This window comes from Oreochromis niloticus, linkage group LG14 (genome assembly GCF_001858045.2).
Source record: "Oreochromis niloticus isolate F11D_XX linkage group LG14, O_niloticus_UMD_NMBU, whole genome shotgun sequence".
NCBI lineage: Eukaryota > Metazoa > Chordata > Actinopteri > Cichliformes > Cichlidae > Oreochromis > Oreochromis niloticus.
The window spans coordinates 21,746,932-21,760,075 of NC_031979.2; the positions used below are offsets into that span (position 1 = coordinate 21,746,932).

Sequence of the window (13,144 nt, forward strand, 5' to 3'; positions counted from 1 at the left end):
CAAGTTGATCAGTTGTGCTTTTATTGTAAAAAGCAACAAACCTAAACGATCTTTTAAAAATGAGAAAAAAATATTAAACTCAAAATGCTGATCGCCTCCATGCTCTACTGATTGTTGCACTGTTTGTACATCCGGCAGAGATTTCTGATAGGACGTCTACACTAAAATTCAGAAACTGTGGTTTTCTACGAATAAACGGATGCATCAGTATGACAATTATGCAGTTATCTTAATGAGATAGACTTATCTGTGAGATCACACATGTCTAAGGTCAGTGTGCGTCATTGTCTGGAGTGTTGCCTCTAACCCCTGCAGGCCAGTGATAATCCCTTAGGCATGTGTCTGTGAATACATTTCGCCTGGCCCTGCACTGTGAAAGACACTGCTGTTATCAAGATCAAGTGTCAACCTTGTCATGTAAAGAATTTTTATATCACTAATCACTATTTGCCCCTTGTTTACACTTGGCGACGTGTCCCATGAGCCTGAATGAAAATGAATGTTCAGTTTGTAGTTGTGGAATTACATGAAGGTGCAGGAATGTGTTATCACTGTGTATTATCACTGAACAGACGGGTATAAGAGCGCTCCTGACACTGACAAACTGGTTACATCTCACATCTAAAGGACAGAGGCAGTCGTGTGAAGAGAAATTGGTAAGAAAATTAGGATTTCTCACAACTTTAACAACAGACTTCTTCATATTTCCTGCTTTAACCTCCTAGGACCTGCCGTCCACATATGTGGACATCACATTTTGCGTTATTTAGACCAAAATACTTAATTTTGCTCTACATGGGCCTGATATCCACTTATGAAGACATTATACTGCTACTGTTCTATCAAATTTTTAAATGAATATCCTCATTTGTGGCTTTCATTTTTCTTAAAAACAAAAATAAGGTAAAAAAAAAAAAAATCTGGAAATTCTTTGTTTTTACATTCATTGGGCCCCAATATGCCCAAATATCAAAGAGAAATTAAAAATGCATGTCGTGGAAGAGTTCGGGTCTTAGGAGGTTAAGAGAGATTACATATTAAAAAAGCATACTTACTACATGACGAGTAATAAAGGAAGAAGAGCAGCATTACAAAACTGGATCTAGGCTGTTGAGAATAGCAAGAGTACAGCTGAAAAGCAGCAACTACATCCAAAATGTATTTCAGATCTTCCTCTTCTGTTACTTAAATCTCTTTTCTCTGATGTGAGCTGCAGCTGATTCAGCATTATAAGAATCACAATCAATCAGTAAATCAGTGATGAGGTAACATATTGCTAAATGCTCTGTCGAGTGACAACTCTTTAAAAATCTGTATTTACTTACCCGTGTGTAACTGATATATAACTCATATGTAAATCACCAACTTAGTAACAGATGATTACATGCTTACTTAAATAATTCATTATTAATTGTTCTTGGTAATCAATTATTAGTCTTAGCAGTCACTTGGTATATGTCACCTTACAACCACTATCTAAACTATGTTATGAAGCAGGCTATACTATATTACCTTCGTTTGTTATTAATCTTATATCACCATTATTCTGCTGCTATTCAAGCTCTCAGACATTCGCAGTCGCTCAAACTGATCAGCATCTAAGGAGTTATGAGCTTAATGCTGTAAGATTTTTACAATAATATCGCAGTGAAGAGCTATGAGCAGTATGCTTTATCTTTCTGACACTGTACAGATTTGTCTGAGGCAAAGCCATTATATCAGTGTATCACATTTAGTTTGGCAAGGATCAAATTTTATCATAGTAAAATGAAAAAATGAAACAGGAAAGAGAGTCTTGCTTCAGTGAAGCATTTCGGGGCGATAGAAATCATGACAAACCACGTTCATTCTGTACTTTGCAAAATGATCCGTCTTTTGAGATTTTCCCTCCTATTGATGTTAAGACAACAAAGCTTTTTACAATGCCTACTCATGTGGTATTTGTGGTATTAGACCATATAGATGTTGCATTGCAGGTTACATACCAGTAATGATTTTTGCTGTTTGTTGTTTGTTTTGCACACAGGGTTCCAGCCAATACTTCATACATGTTGATGTGGTGAACCATTGAAGAAAAACTCATTTAAAAGAGAGCAGAGAGCCTCATCAGTTTCAATCATGTCGCTCAAGCGTCATAAAAGACTGAGCAGCAAGAAGAAAAGTATGTTTCCTTTTTGTTCTTCTGCTTTGTTTGTCAGGGGTTTGTGCATCATTATCATGTGTTTCATTCTGAACATTGTTTTTCATACTTACAATACTTGAACATGCTGTTGGTATCGTGTAGCTATCTTGAAAGTCAGTGAGTGAGTACAGTCGCCAAAGAAACTAGATGCCTCAGTGCCTATGCTCTACAAAGATTTTTTTTGTATCTACACTACTGAACTTAGTCACCTGTCATTTGTTGACATGATGCCAGGTCTCTCTTGGACATTAGATTTTAATCTCATTGAGATTTTTACCTGGATAACTAAAGAACTAGTTTCTTTGTATTTTGATTGGAAAATGGCAAACGGGTGCAATGATTTATTAAAAAATATGCACACTTACATGGAAAAGCAGCATATAAGGTACACTTCTGATTGTTTGAAAGTCAATGTTTGAATGACTGCCTTTAGTGTTCAAAAACAGCTTGAACTCTCTTAGGCAAGCGTTTTGGTAATTTCTTGAAGAAGTCGTCAGGAATCGTTCTCCAGGATTCCTGCCCTGCAGTTTCTTCAGTTTTTTTATTGTACATCATGCTGAGATATGACAAGTGTTCAGTTATTATAGCATGTTGGGAATTACCTTGTTGGTGCACAAATAACATTTTATGTCTGCCAATATTTTAGATTCAGCTAAAATATTGAAACAGATGATTATCATTTTTGAAACATTCTTCTAGTAACAAAATGTCTAAAGATATGAAATTGAATCTTTGCTAAGTTGTCTGTTATGTATAAAACAGCACTTGATTTAGCTGCTCTTTTATGCTTGAATGATTCATAGGTCATTGTTAAGTGGCTAACACACAAACAAATCACTCCTTTGAAAATGGTAAAGTACAAGGACTGGACCGAAAATAAGTGAAAAAGCAGTCAATGTCCAAAGAAAAACCTTGAAGTACCTTCAGAAAGCCTGGACAAGTATTGCTCAAGACAGCTTAAAAAATGTAAGCGTGGTTTCTTGGAAGAAAATGTAAAGAAACGAAGGATGACATGAGACTTTTCACCAATACTGTGCATAATCTGGTGTTTGATGTAAATAACCAGAGCCCTCTTGAGTAAAATGTAATTTAATAAGAATGCATACCTCTTATTACAATTATTATGAGTCCCACAAAGAGACATCAAGGTAATAGTACAGTCTGATAACCTTTGGTAACCTCATTTGGTGACCTAAAACAGTATGGGGCTAAAATGATTTTGGAGATACTGTTGCAAAAAAACTGTTATTGAACCCTGATTTCTTCTCAGCTGCCAAAGTTAAAAGGTGCTCATAACAAACATATTAATTTGAAAAGAAATCTGTCCAGTTTTATCTTCAGAGGGATGATTAAAAGCTGTCTGACATTAACGCGGGTTCTGACTGTTGCAGAAGGCTCCTATTGTTCAGACTTTGCAAACAATATGAGCTAAAAATTTACTGGGTAGGAGTTAATGTGCTGTTATAAAAGCACAGCATTACTATTTTTTTCAATATGTTTAGTTAATAATGATAATTGCCTTTTTTTTGCAAGTGTAAATTCTGATGTTAATGGCACCAAGGGACGCCCAGTTTACGGCTGACACTGCTTTTTTGTTTTCAAAAAGCACAAATGAAATGAAAAGTGAGATTGAAGGATAATGTTCTTTACTTAAAAAGAAAAGAAAAGAAATCAATAGAAATAAGTGTAAAAGAATTTACAATTAAATAGAAATAAAAGCAAAAAAGGAGGAGCGTTTGCACAGTAAGAAGATTTTTGTGTAACTGGACTAGTTTTTTATAGTTGTTTTTTGTCTTACTTATTTTATCAAAGTCTGTGTCGCACTTAAATGGATAAAAGTAAATTAATCCCAGATTGGAAAATCAAATCCACAGCATAAATTATTGTTTTTGTTTTGTTTGTTTTTTAACTAGAATCTCCAAAGGATAATCTCCAAGCAGAGGTTCTGCATGAGCTCGGCTTGGAGGCCTACCAGACTATACCACTGGATGTCTCATCAATGTTAGACATTATTACTTGGACTCTGGGGAACCAATCTCCTCTAGAGCCCTCTGATCTACCAAAAGCTTTCCTCCAGTCCCTTTGGCTGCTCAGGCAAGATGCCCGGACTCCTTGGTGTGAGTCTCTTCATAATCTCATTACAAATGATGACAACAATTCTACCGGGAAGGTGCTCAGTAGTTTTAAAGGAGATAGCCAGTGTGCCATCAACCCTCTTGATCTAGTCACAGCTGTCTATATGTCTGCCAGTACTTTCCTTCAGCAAGAGATCTCCAAACGGATGATGCAGTGCCAGTTTTCTATACCACTGGTCCTTCCAAACAAAGATCCAGAAGAACCAAGTTGCTTCCTTCTTTGGCCTTTAAGAGGGATTGAGGGCCAATGGAGATCTCACGCCATAAATAAATGCAGGCGAATCCAAGAGGGGGATTTGGCAAGCACATGCATGCCATTAGTTACATTTGTCAGGCTTGGTTGTTGCAGTGTGTCAAAGTCACAGGTGCTAAACCATATGTTACATGGAGTCACATCTTCCTGTCAAACATTTCTCCACAGAGGGATGGAAGGAGGGCAGCTGCCCAGAAGGCTTTCGGGTGGCCTGGTAGAAATTGGATGGCATCTACCCACTGGAGATAGCACCAAAGATGTCTTCCCAGTCCCTTTGGTCTTCTCCAATCTGCGGGGTGATGCCAGTGCACATGAGAAATGCCTTACCTTTTTATGCAAGGCATCTTCAGCTATAGTTGTTTTCTGTGGAAATCTTAAGGAGAAGGAAAAACAACTTCTTGCCTCCTGTAAGGATAGAAACAACAAACTCATACTCATTGACCTTTTAGACACTGAGAGAAATGAGAACAGAGTTGTTGGTTTTGTTGATGAGGACCTTGAAGAGTACATGGGGCTTCCCGAAGAATCTGTGATTCAGGGCAGAGATCTGAGTGAGGAAGAACTGGCCAGTAAGCTGTGTGATACTCTAAAAAATCTGCTACCAGACGGACTGAAAGTTATTACGCTTGAGGAAGCAGCAGAATTTGCGGTGGAGATAGGCCTAAATGTGGACGAAGGACCCATTTGTCAAAAAGCCATGGCCTCAGTGGAGGAAGTGTTGAAGGGTTTAGATGAGGGATCTGATGAATATAGGCATAAACAGCTTCCTCTGCAGGGGCCTTTGTGGAGCAAACTAGCAGAGCTAGAAAAAGCAGAGAGTAAACAGAGAAAAGAAAGAACAGAAATTGACCCCCAGCTGCAAAAAGAAAAGAATGACACTTTGGCTGAGTTGAGGAGCTACAAAATGACCCCAGCTATGAAGATCTTTACTGATGCTCTCTTTACCAAAGATAAAGTGAAGAGAGCTTACTTTCTTAGCTGGCTCACTCTAAGACTTAAGAAAACTACAAAACAAAACAAGACGCAAGATCTGCTCACAAATCCACAGACAGTAAAGAAAGACGGCATGCTGGTAGATTTGGATACGCTTGAACAAAGAGTCAAAGACACCCTTGGAGAAACTGATTCAATATTTCAAGAGGGAACAGAAATACAATGTGTAGGTCCAAAATTGCAACTTTCTGAGCAACAGTCTGAAGGAAGCCAGCAACTGAATGTTTCAGAATCCAAAGAAAAGACCACAGAACCACTGTCACAACAGAAAGAACATCACCTTGACCCAATCATGGCGCAGGAGACATCTATCAATTCAAATGAAAAAGAAAATGTATTAAATTCGGTCTCTGAACCCCAAAGCTGTCTTTTAGAGTCAGGAGAAAATGGCACGTTGAGCTTCAAAGAGAAAAAACCAAATGAATCAGAGCTAACACTCACTATGGACGATTCAACCTCTGACAAGCAACAAATGAGCCTTGATAATTGTGCTGATCCCTCTGATGAACCTGATACATGCGCATTAGGTCCTGAGCACTTTCTGCGTGAGATGGGCCTAATCTTTGAGCTAGCACAAATCAGCCCTAGCAGCGGAAGCCAAAATGTGTTACGTCTCCCTAGCTTAGCTACAGATCTTCTTCTTTATGGGATTCCACTTGAACTAATGGATGGAGATGCCTCAAATATTCCCATCCAGTGGCTTGGCTGTGTCTTTGGAGAGCTCAAACGTCGCCTACCACAAGAACAGTGTAGGACAAGAGTGCTGACAAATCTTGGCGACTATAATGCAAAGAATGCAGAGATTCTTTCTGCATTGTTTGGAGTGAAATTCCCTGAATGGAAGAAACAAACCTCAAGAGGGGTGTACATGGTTGCCCTGTGTCTTCCTGAAAACCTCAGAAAGGACATGAAGTGTGATGTTTTGTTGTTAATTGAGGTCAGAGGTCTCTGCTCAGTCTCACTGGACAGTAAAAGAAATATACTGATCGATGACAATGAAATGGCTACCTTGGCAACAGGATTGAGTGACTTTTTAATGCACAGCATGTCTTCACACTCTGGTTCTGATTTTGAAACAAACCTCAGTGTCAGAGTCAATGCTCTCCTGCGAATCAAAGAATATAGCTCCATGCCCTTTTGCCAATTCTTTGTCCAGAACGAAAACGTAAATAGCAAATTACAAGCATCACAATTAAGGTACGTTTCTCAGGTGCTTTTGCAAACTAGCAAAATTGAAAAAGATGGAAAGACCACAAACTGCACAGTCTCTGTCAAAGGACCATGGAACAAAATGTCCCTCTCTGAACCAGTTGATACAGATTATAGTGGGGATGTTTTAAAGTTTAAAGAAATCCTTTTTGAAGCATTGAAGAGGAGTGCTGCTAAGGCAGAAGCCCCAGTTTTGCCTGAATTTATGAGGCGTTTGTGTTCTGTTTGGGATGCGATCAAAGAGGAATCATTCTCCATTGGTCTCCAAAACACTGACATAGCTTTGGCATTTTCTTTGTTGTGCACAGAATTTTCCTACTGGGAAAACAATTTACTGGATAACATGCAAAGTTGGCTAATGGGTGCAACAAAAAAAATCTTTACCACAAAGGGAGAAGCTTTGGATGCATCTATTCAAAATGACCTTCTCAGTGAATTACAGAAGGAAGCCAGTGAGGAAGTCAAAGCAGAGGTGAACAAACTCACGTCAATAGCAGAGATATATGTGATGAAAGAGGAAACTCTGAAAATGAGATCTGACAAATTCATGCCAATCCTAAAGAGCAATATTGACAACCTACAGGACAGAGTAACTGAAGAGATAACGGAAAGGTTGGAGGCAGTCTATGAGAGCCATTACTCTTCAACACAGCTTAAAAAGTTTGAAGCATTACTAGAAACAGAGCAAGAATCCAAGGTAGATGCACTAGTAGAAAAAAGCAAGACAACAAAAATTCTTCTGCAAGATGCAGAGATAGAGGATGAATTTGAGGCTCTCTGGAGTAAGATATTGTCCAACTTTGAATTCAGGCCTTCAGAAACAGAAGATATTACTCCAAGAGTAGAAGACATTCTGAGACAGAATCTAATCAGCCGTGGCCTCCAGAAACACATGAAAAAGCTTGAAATTATTGGCCAGAACCAGAACTCCGACTTCCAAGTTTGCGATGAGCATTTTGGATACCGCAGCAGATTAAAGCAAATGTTTGAAGACAACAACAAACAACACAAGGTAGAAGCTCAGCAGGTAGCAAACAATATCGTTGAGGAATGCAAACAGTATATAGCAGATAAGTGTAACAAACCAGCAGGTTTCTCTGACAGTTACATTACAGAGCTGTTACGAAATATTGAAAAATCTTTAAATGAAAAATCAGTGGCAACTAGATCAGCTTTTGAAGTGGATCTGAAAGTGTATCTCTGTAATGCTTCTCGCCAAGACTTTCAAAACCTGCATAATCGCTATGCCAAAGACGCACAACTCTTGACATGTATCACTGAAAGAAAAAGTATGTACTTGGCAAAGTTTATCTACAACTTCAGGAAAAGAGACCAGTGTCAAAGGGTGGCCCAAGAATTCATCTCCATGGTCATCAAACCCACAGTCTTGGAGTACATCAACAGACCCCTGGGGATATCTATTGCAGAGGAGATCCAAGGGAAAGCTCAGCAGTATCACTCCTCACAGGCTTTCCACCAAAGCTTGCTGGAAGAGATGATTAAAGAAGATCGGTTCGAAGTCTTCCTGGAATATCTGCTCTTCTATGACAACTTCAGACTGAGGAAGATCCAGGAAACAGTGACAGCTCACCTCACTGAATCAACCAACCTGGGACAATGGAGGCATCAGAGACTCTGCGAAGTTGTAGGAAAAATTGAAGAAGCAGTGAACGAATCCACAGAAGGTATCAGTGGAGTCCTGAATGATACAAAGCCACTGCTGGAGAGAGTGTGTCTCACTTTAGAGAAAGGTGATGTTAATGTGATCAGGACCTGTCTGACTGGACCCCTCTTTAGCATCACTGTAGAATGGAACCGTTTTGCTAAATGTTTACTGGAGTCAGTGGCTGCAATGCAGATGGACCTGGATCAAGAGTTCTCCAAAATTGTGGATGTCACCCAACTTCTTAACTGCCTTACAGTTAAGCCCCAAGACTACCTCTTCAAAAAGGTGAAAGGCTGTGACAAGCAATGTCCTCTCTGCAGAGCCCCGTGTGAGGAGGAGGATATGGGGCATGAGGTTCACAAGGCCTTGCTCCATCGACCTAAAGGCATGCTGCCTTATGCCTCTAGTTCTGTATCCTGCATCAGTTGCCCTGAAAGCATGAGCGAGGACACACATGATACATCCACAACAAGCAATGTTCTCCATTCACTCTACCCAGACTGGAGCTTCTCTCCTGACAACACAAACAGCACAAAGGCCAGTGATTACTGGAGGTACTGTGTGACTTAAACACTCTTTATTGTAGAAATTATATGTCAGTATTCGATTATATTGAATTTATTAAATGAACAAATTCTTCGTTACAGGTATGTGCTGGTGAAGTTCAATGAGAGGTTTGCACAGGAGTTTAAGCGGGAGCCGACAAAGATTCCTGAGGAATGGAGGAGAATCACTCAGGAGCAGGCTTTAAACAGTCTGAAGGAGGTGTTCCTCACCAGAACAAGTGTTTAAAATACTGCATTTAATTCAGCAAAGAAAGAGCATTTGTTCATATGTGAAAAAGCATAATTCAACCATGGAATTTAGATGTTGGGTTTTAAGGTTTCCAACCTGATTTGAAATAGATGCAGAAGAAGGACTGCTCTGTGCTGAATGTTATTTATTGTTTTTAACAGGTTCAACTCATTATTACTTTAAAAAGAAAATACACTTTGAAATATACATATAATATTGTAACAACATTTCTCTACAAACATTATAACAACAATAATTTTTTTTCATTATGTTGAAAAGGAAGCACATTATGAATGTACTTTTATAACATATAAAATTATCAACAAAAATCAAATATATTTTCCCTTATTACTTTTTCTTATCCTATATTTTACAGTTTACAAATAACATGCAGTTATGTCAATTATGATGTCACTCCACAGTGAAGCATAACTGACAAGAGTCCAAGAGAATTTGTGAAATGTCATGTAAAAGTAAACCAAAAATAAAAAAAGATTAATGTCTCTTTGGTAGCACCTGCTGCTCAATTTGGTCATGTTCATCCTGTAAGTAGATATAACCTCCTCCATCTGAATTTTAAAATATTTCGTCATCTGGTAAAGTGTTAGCAGGTGAAGTTTTACAAGCACTATATCTCAAAGGCTACATACACTATCTCTTTGTCTGAAAGCACATGAGAAGCTCTAATGACACTAATGTTTGCAACTTCCTTCTTGGCTATTCAAGAAAAAACGTGTAGTACACACCCTACTGTGCCTCAGTAACATGAATCACAAGGGGGAAAATGTATAGAGGGTTAAGTGAAATGGTGAAATCCACAAGAGGGCAATATAGGATGGAGGAATCCAGAGATTTAAACAATGTTCACAATGTTTTGGTTCAAACTTTAAAACCTGGGAATCCAACAACATATTTCATTCTGCTGCATATTCTCCTCAATACATTGTAAAGAATGTGTGGTGATGACCACCTACAGTCTGGGATTTGAAGTGGGCTGTCTGTAACAGCTTTCCTGCACCTTCAGCTAAATCAGATAGAAAGGTTAATGCATAATATTGTTAATGTATATACACCCTCAAGCCATGCTTTTTTGTCTCCTCATCCCTGCGATGCAATCAAGGTGCAAACAAGTAACTAGCCCTGCAGAAGATGAGCAAGCATAAACAGAGCACCATTTTTTTCTTTTTCTTTATTTTTGAGTGGGAGGTAATTTCAGTTTTTCAAGCAGCTCAACAAATATCACCAAACAGACAATTCTTTCTGCACAGTTTGTCACAAAATGTGTCTGCTAGTTAGCTAAATGGATAGTATTTCTCAGAGAGAGAGAGAGGGATGGACTCTGAGAGATGGAGAAAGGTGTAAGATTGGGATAGTAGCGGGAGATTAGAGATTATTTTTAATGACACTGACTGCTCAGCAAGTGACATTTGCTAAACTAGAAATTTAAGAATTCTGTCCTAAATCATTTAACACAAATCTTGTGTTAATCAAACTGCAGGAAAGTACTGTGGGCATAGTAAGCAGTTTGGAACAGTAAAGTGCAGTTTAACTGGCTAGTTTGCAATGTTGTGGTCAAGTTCCCAGTGATTCCCTATATACTGGACTCCATAGCAGACATGATGTCTATAGTCAGTGTTAGCAAGGGCGTCGATTTGGCATGGACGGAGGGGACATGTCCCCACCAATATCCAGCGATTATTGAATTGTCCCCACCAATAATTTGATCTCTGCGAGTAAAGAAATACAAACCCAATAGAAAGAAAAAATCGATCTGTCAGCGTCTCAGTCACCCAGCGGTGCAGAAAGAGTTAAATTACGTTCTCTACTGGAGTCCTACCTCATGTGACAAATATGGCCAATGTGATTGGCTGTGCCTTTCAGGGAGCTCTGTTTAGTTTTAGCAGCGGCAAACCTGCGCTGCGAGGAGGACAGGACGGTAGCAAAGAGGAAGAACGTGCATATAAGAAAGTATTTTTCAAAGAAACCTGTAAGTCACTTAAAGTCAAGTTCACTCATAAAATGTGTCCGTCATAATAACGTTACAGGCAATACCAGGCCATACATGCCAACCCTCCCGATTTTTCCAGGAGAATCCCGAATTTCAGTGCCCCTCCCGAAAAGCTCCCGGAGCCACCATTCTCCCCAATTTCTCCCGATTTTCCACAACAAAATTGAAAAACCATATCCTAGATTGGCCCAGCCAATTCCAGTTTCCAACAATAGCTGCTACTGCAGCTACTTAGTATTAATATTACTCTCATTACTCTTTCTGGGTCGCGAAATAAACTTTTAACATGTTTTCAGGCGAGAATGTAGCTGTGTAAACTTCAAATAACTTAAACATGTTATTGTTTGGCCTTTTTCAGTGTTTTATTTGTTCATGAGTAAATCGGTTTGGCTGAGAATAAAGTTATTAGATTAGATTAAATAAAACTTTATTAATCCCTCGGGAGGGTTCCTCTGGGGTTTTCACACAGCTGAATAAATGTCAAACAGAAAACTGATTAAACAGAAGTGTGAGATGGTCGAGAATCTACGCAAGCGTCCGGTTATATTTTATTTTATTTAGACAGCAAGGAGCAGACGGCAGAGGTGACGTAATTATGAAGGCTAGACCCCCGAATTTCACGGTCGCTCATTTCCGGTCTACCCGGCTTTCAGTTGGACGCAGCCTCTGAATTTGGACACCCCCGGAACAGGCCGGTGACATTTAACTTATTTTTTTCCGATAAGTAAACACTGTAAAAAAACAAAAAAACAAAAAAAAAACCCTTTGAATGTCTCCCTAATTCTGAGGTCTCAAGGTTGGCAGGTATGTGCTAGGCTTTGGCCCACATCAGTCTAAAACTGTATGTAACCATGAAAAAAGTGTTGCCATGTCCACCAGGACAGTATAGTATAGACAGTATAGTATAAACAGTAGTATAGACTCCTTCACATAGTGGACATTGAGTTGTTGTGTGGGGCACCAGTAGTCCATGTCTGTTGCTGTAACAGTAGTTCATGTTTAGAATGAAAAGTCCCAGCTCACTGACTTGATCGGGGCAATAGTGCCTAAAAGGTTGCATAATTTTGCTGAGAGATCTTCTACTTTGTGGTAATCTTAGATGAGTAGTTTTATGGACAAAAACCATCAGGTCATTCAGTGTTCCCTTAGTGCTAATGTGTAAGAGATGTTGGTGCACTATAACTGAAGTAATGTCCTTAAAGTCATATTCTTTTATTGTCATGACTCTATTTGAAGCTTTTTTTTATGTTTGTATGATACCTGATTTATATGGAATATGGCTGAAGTAAACTAAAGTCTAAAATCAGTCATTTATTTAATAGTAATTTAACATTATATAATTCACATATAAAACTATGAATTGTAATTTTAAATGGTTTAAAAGCATGTAGAATAGCATATGTAAGCAAGTATATTTCTCCCTTTTTTTTCTTTTTTTTTAATGAAGAAGCAAAGACAAAAAGGAAAAAAAAAGAAAGAAACAGCGCAGGGTTCGGTGGTTGAATCATCCGTCCCCACCAATGCCAAAACCAAATCTACGCCCTTGAGTGTTAGGTTACATCAGTGGTTCCCAAACTTTTTTTGCCAGGCCCCCCTTTTTTACAAGAAAAATGTTCGCGCCCCCCCACCACCTAACCCCCCCCGCACAAACACATCCTCCAAACACACACACCCATATTTTGTTTACAAACTCCATTGCGGTTTATTTCACACCTCAAACATTTAGTAAACAATTAAGCAAATACAAGTAAACGGCAATAAATTACAGGCAGTAATAAAATATACTACTAACTCTTTTACGCTACGTCCACACCTACACGGGTATTTTTGAAAACTCAGCTGTTTCTATGCGTTTGGGCTTTTCGTCAACACGTAAACGGCGTTGCGATTCACCGAAAACGGA

At 38.8% G+C, this 13,144-nt stretch overlaps 1 protein-coding gene across 2 annotated transcripts; it reads left to right on the top strand.

Annotated features, from left to right (window-relative positions):
• Positions 1-256: 256 nt before the first annotated feature.
• Positions 257-9,726, top strand: gvin1l2 (GTPase, very large interferon inducible 1-like 2). Of its 2 annotated transcripts, XM_019345361.2 has the most exons (5): positions 257-656; positions 2,027-2,161; positions 2,986-3,148; positions 4,096-8,992; positions 9,086-9,726. In XM_019345361.2, the coding sequence occupies exons 4-5, from the start codon at positions 4,182-4,184 to the stop codon at positions 9,228-9,230; spliced, it is 4,956 nt and encodes a 1,651-aa protein (XP_019200906.1). In that variant the 5' UTR covers positions 257-656; positions 2,027-2,161; positions 2,986-3,148; positions 4,096-4,181; the 3' UTR covers positions 9,231-9,726. The 2 variants fall into 2 exon arrangements, with proteins under 2 accessions (XP_019200906.1, XP_003450892.3); XM_003450844.4 differs by lacking the exon at positions 2,986-3,148.
• The last annotated feature ends 3,418 nt before the right edge of the window (positions 9,727-13,144 follow it).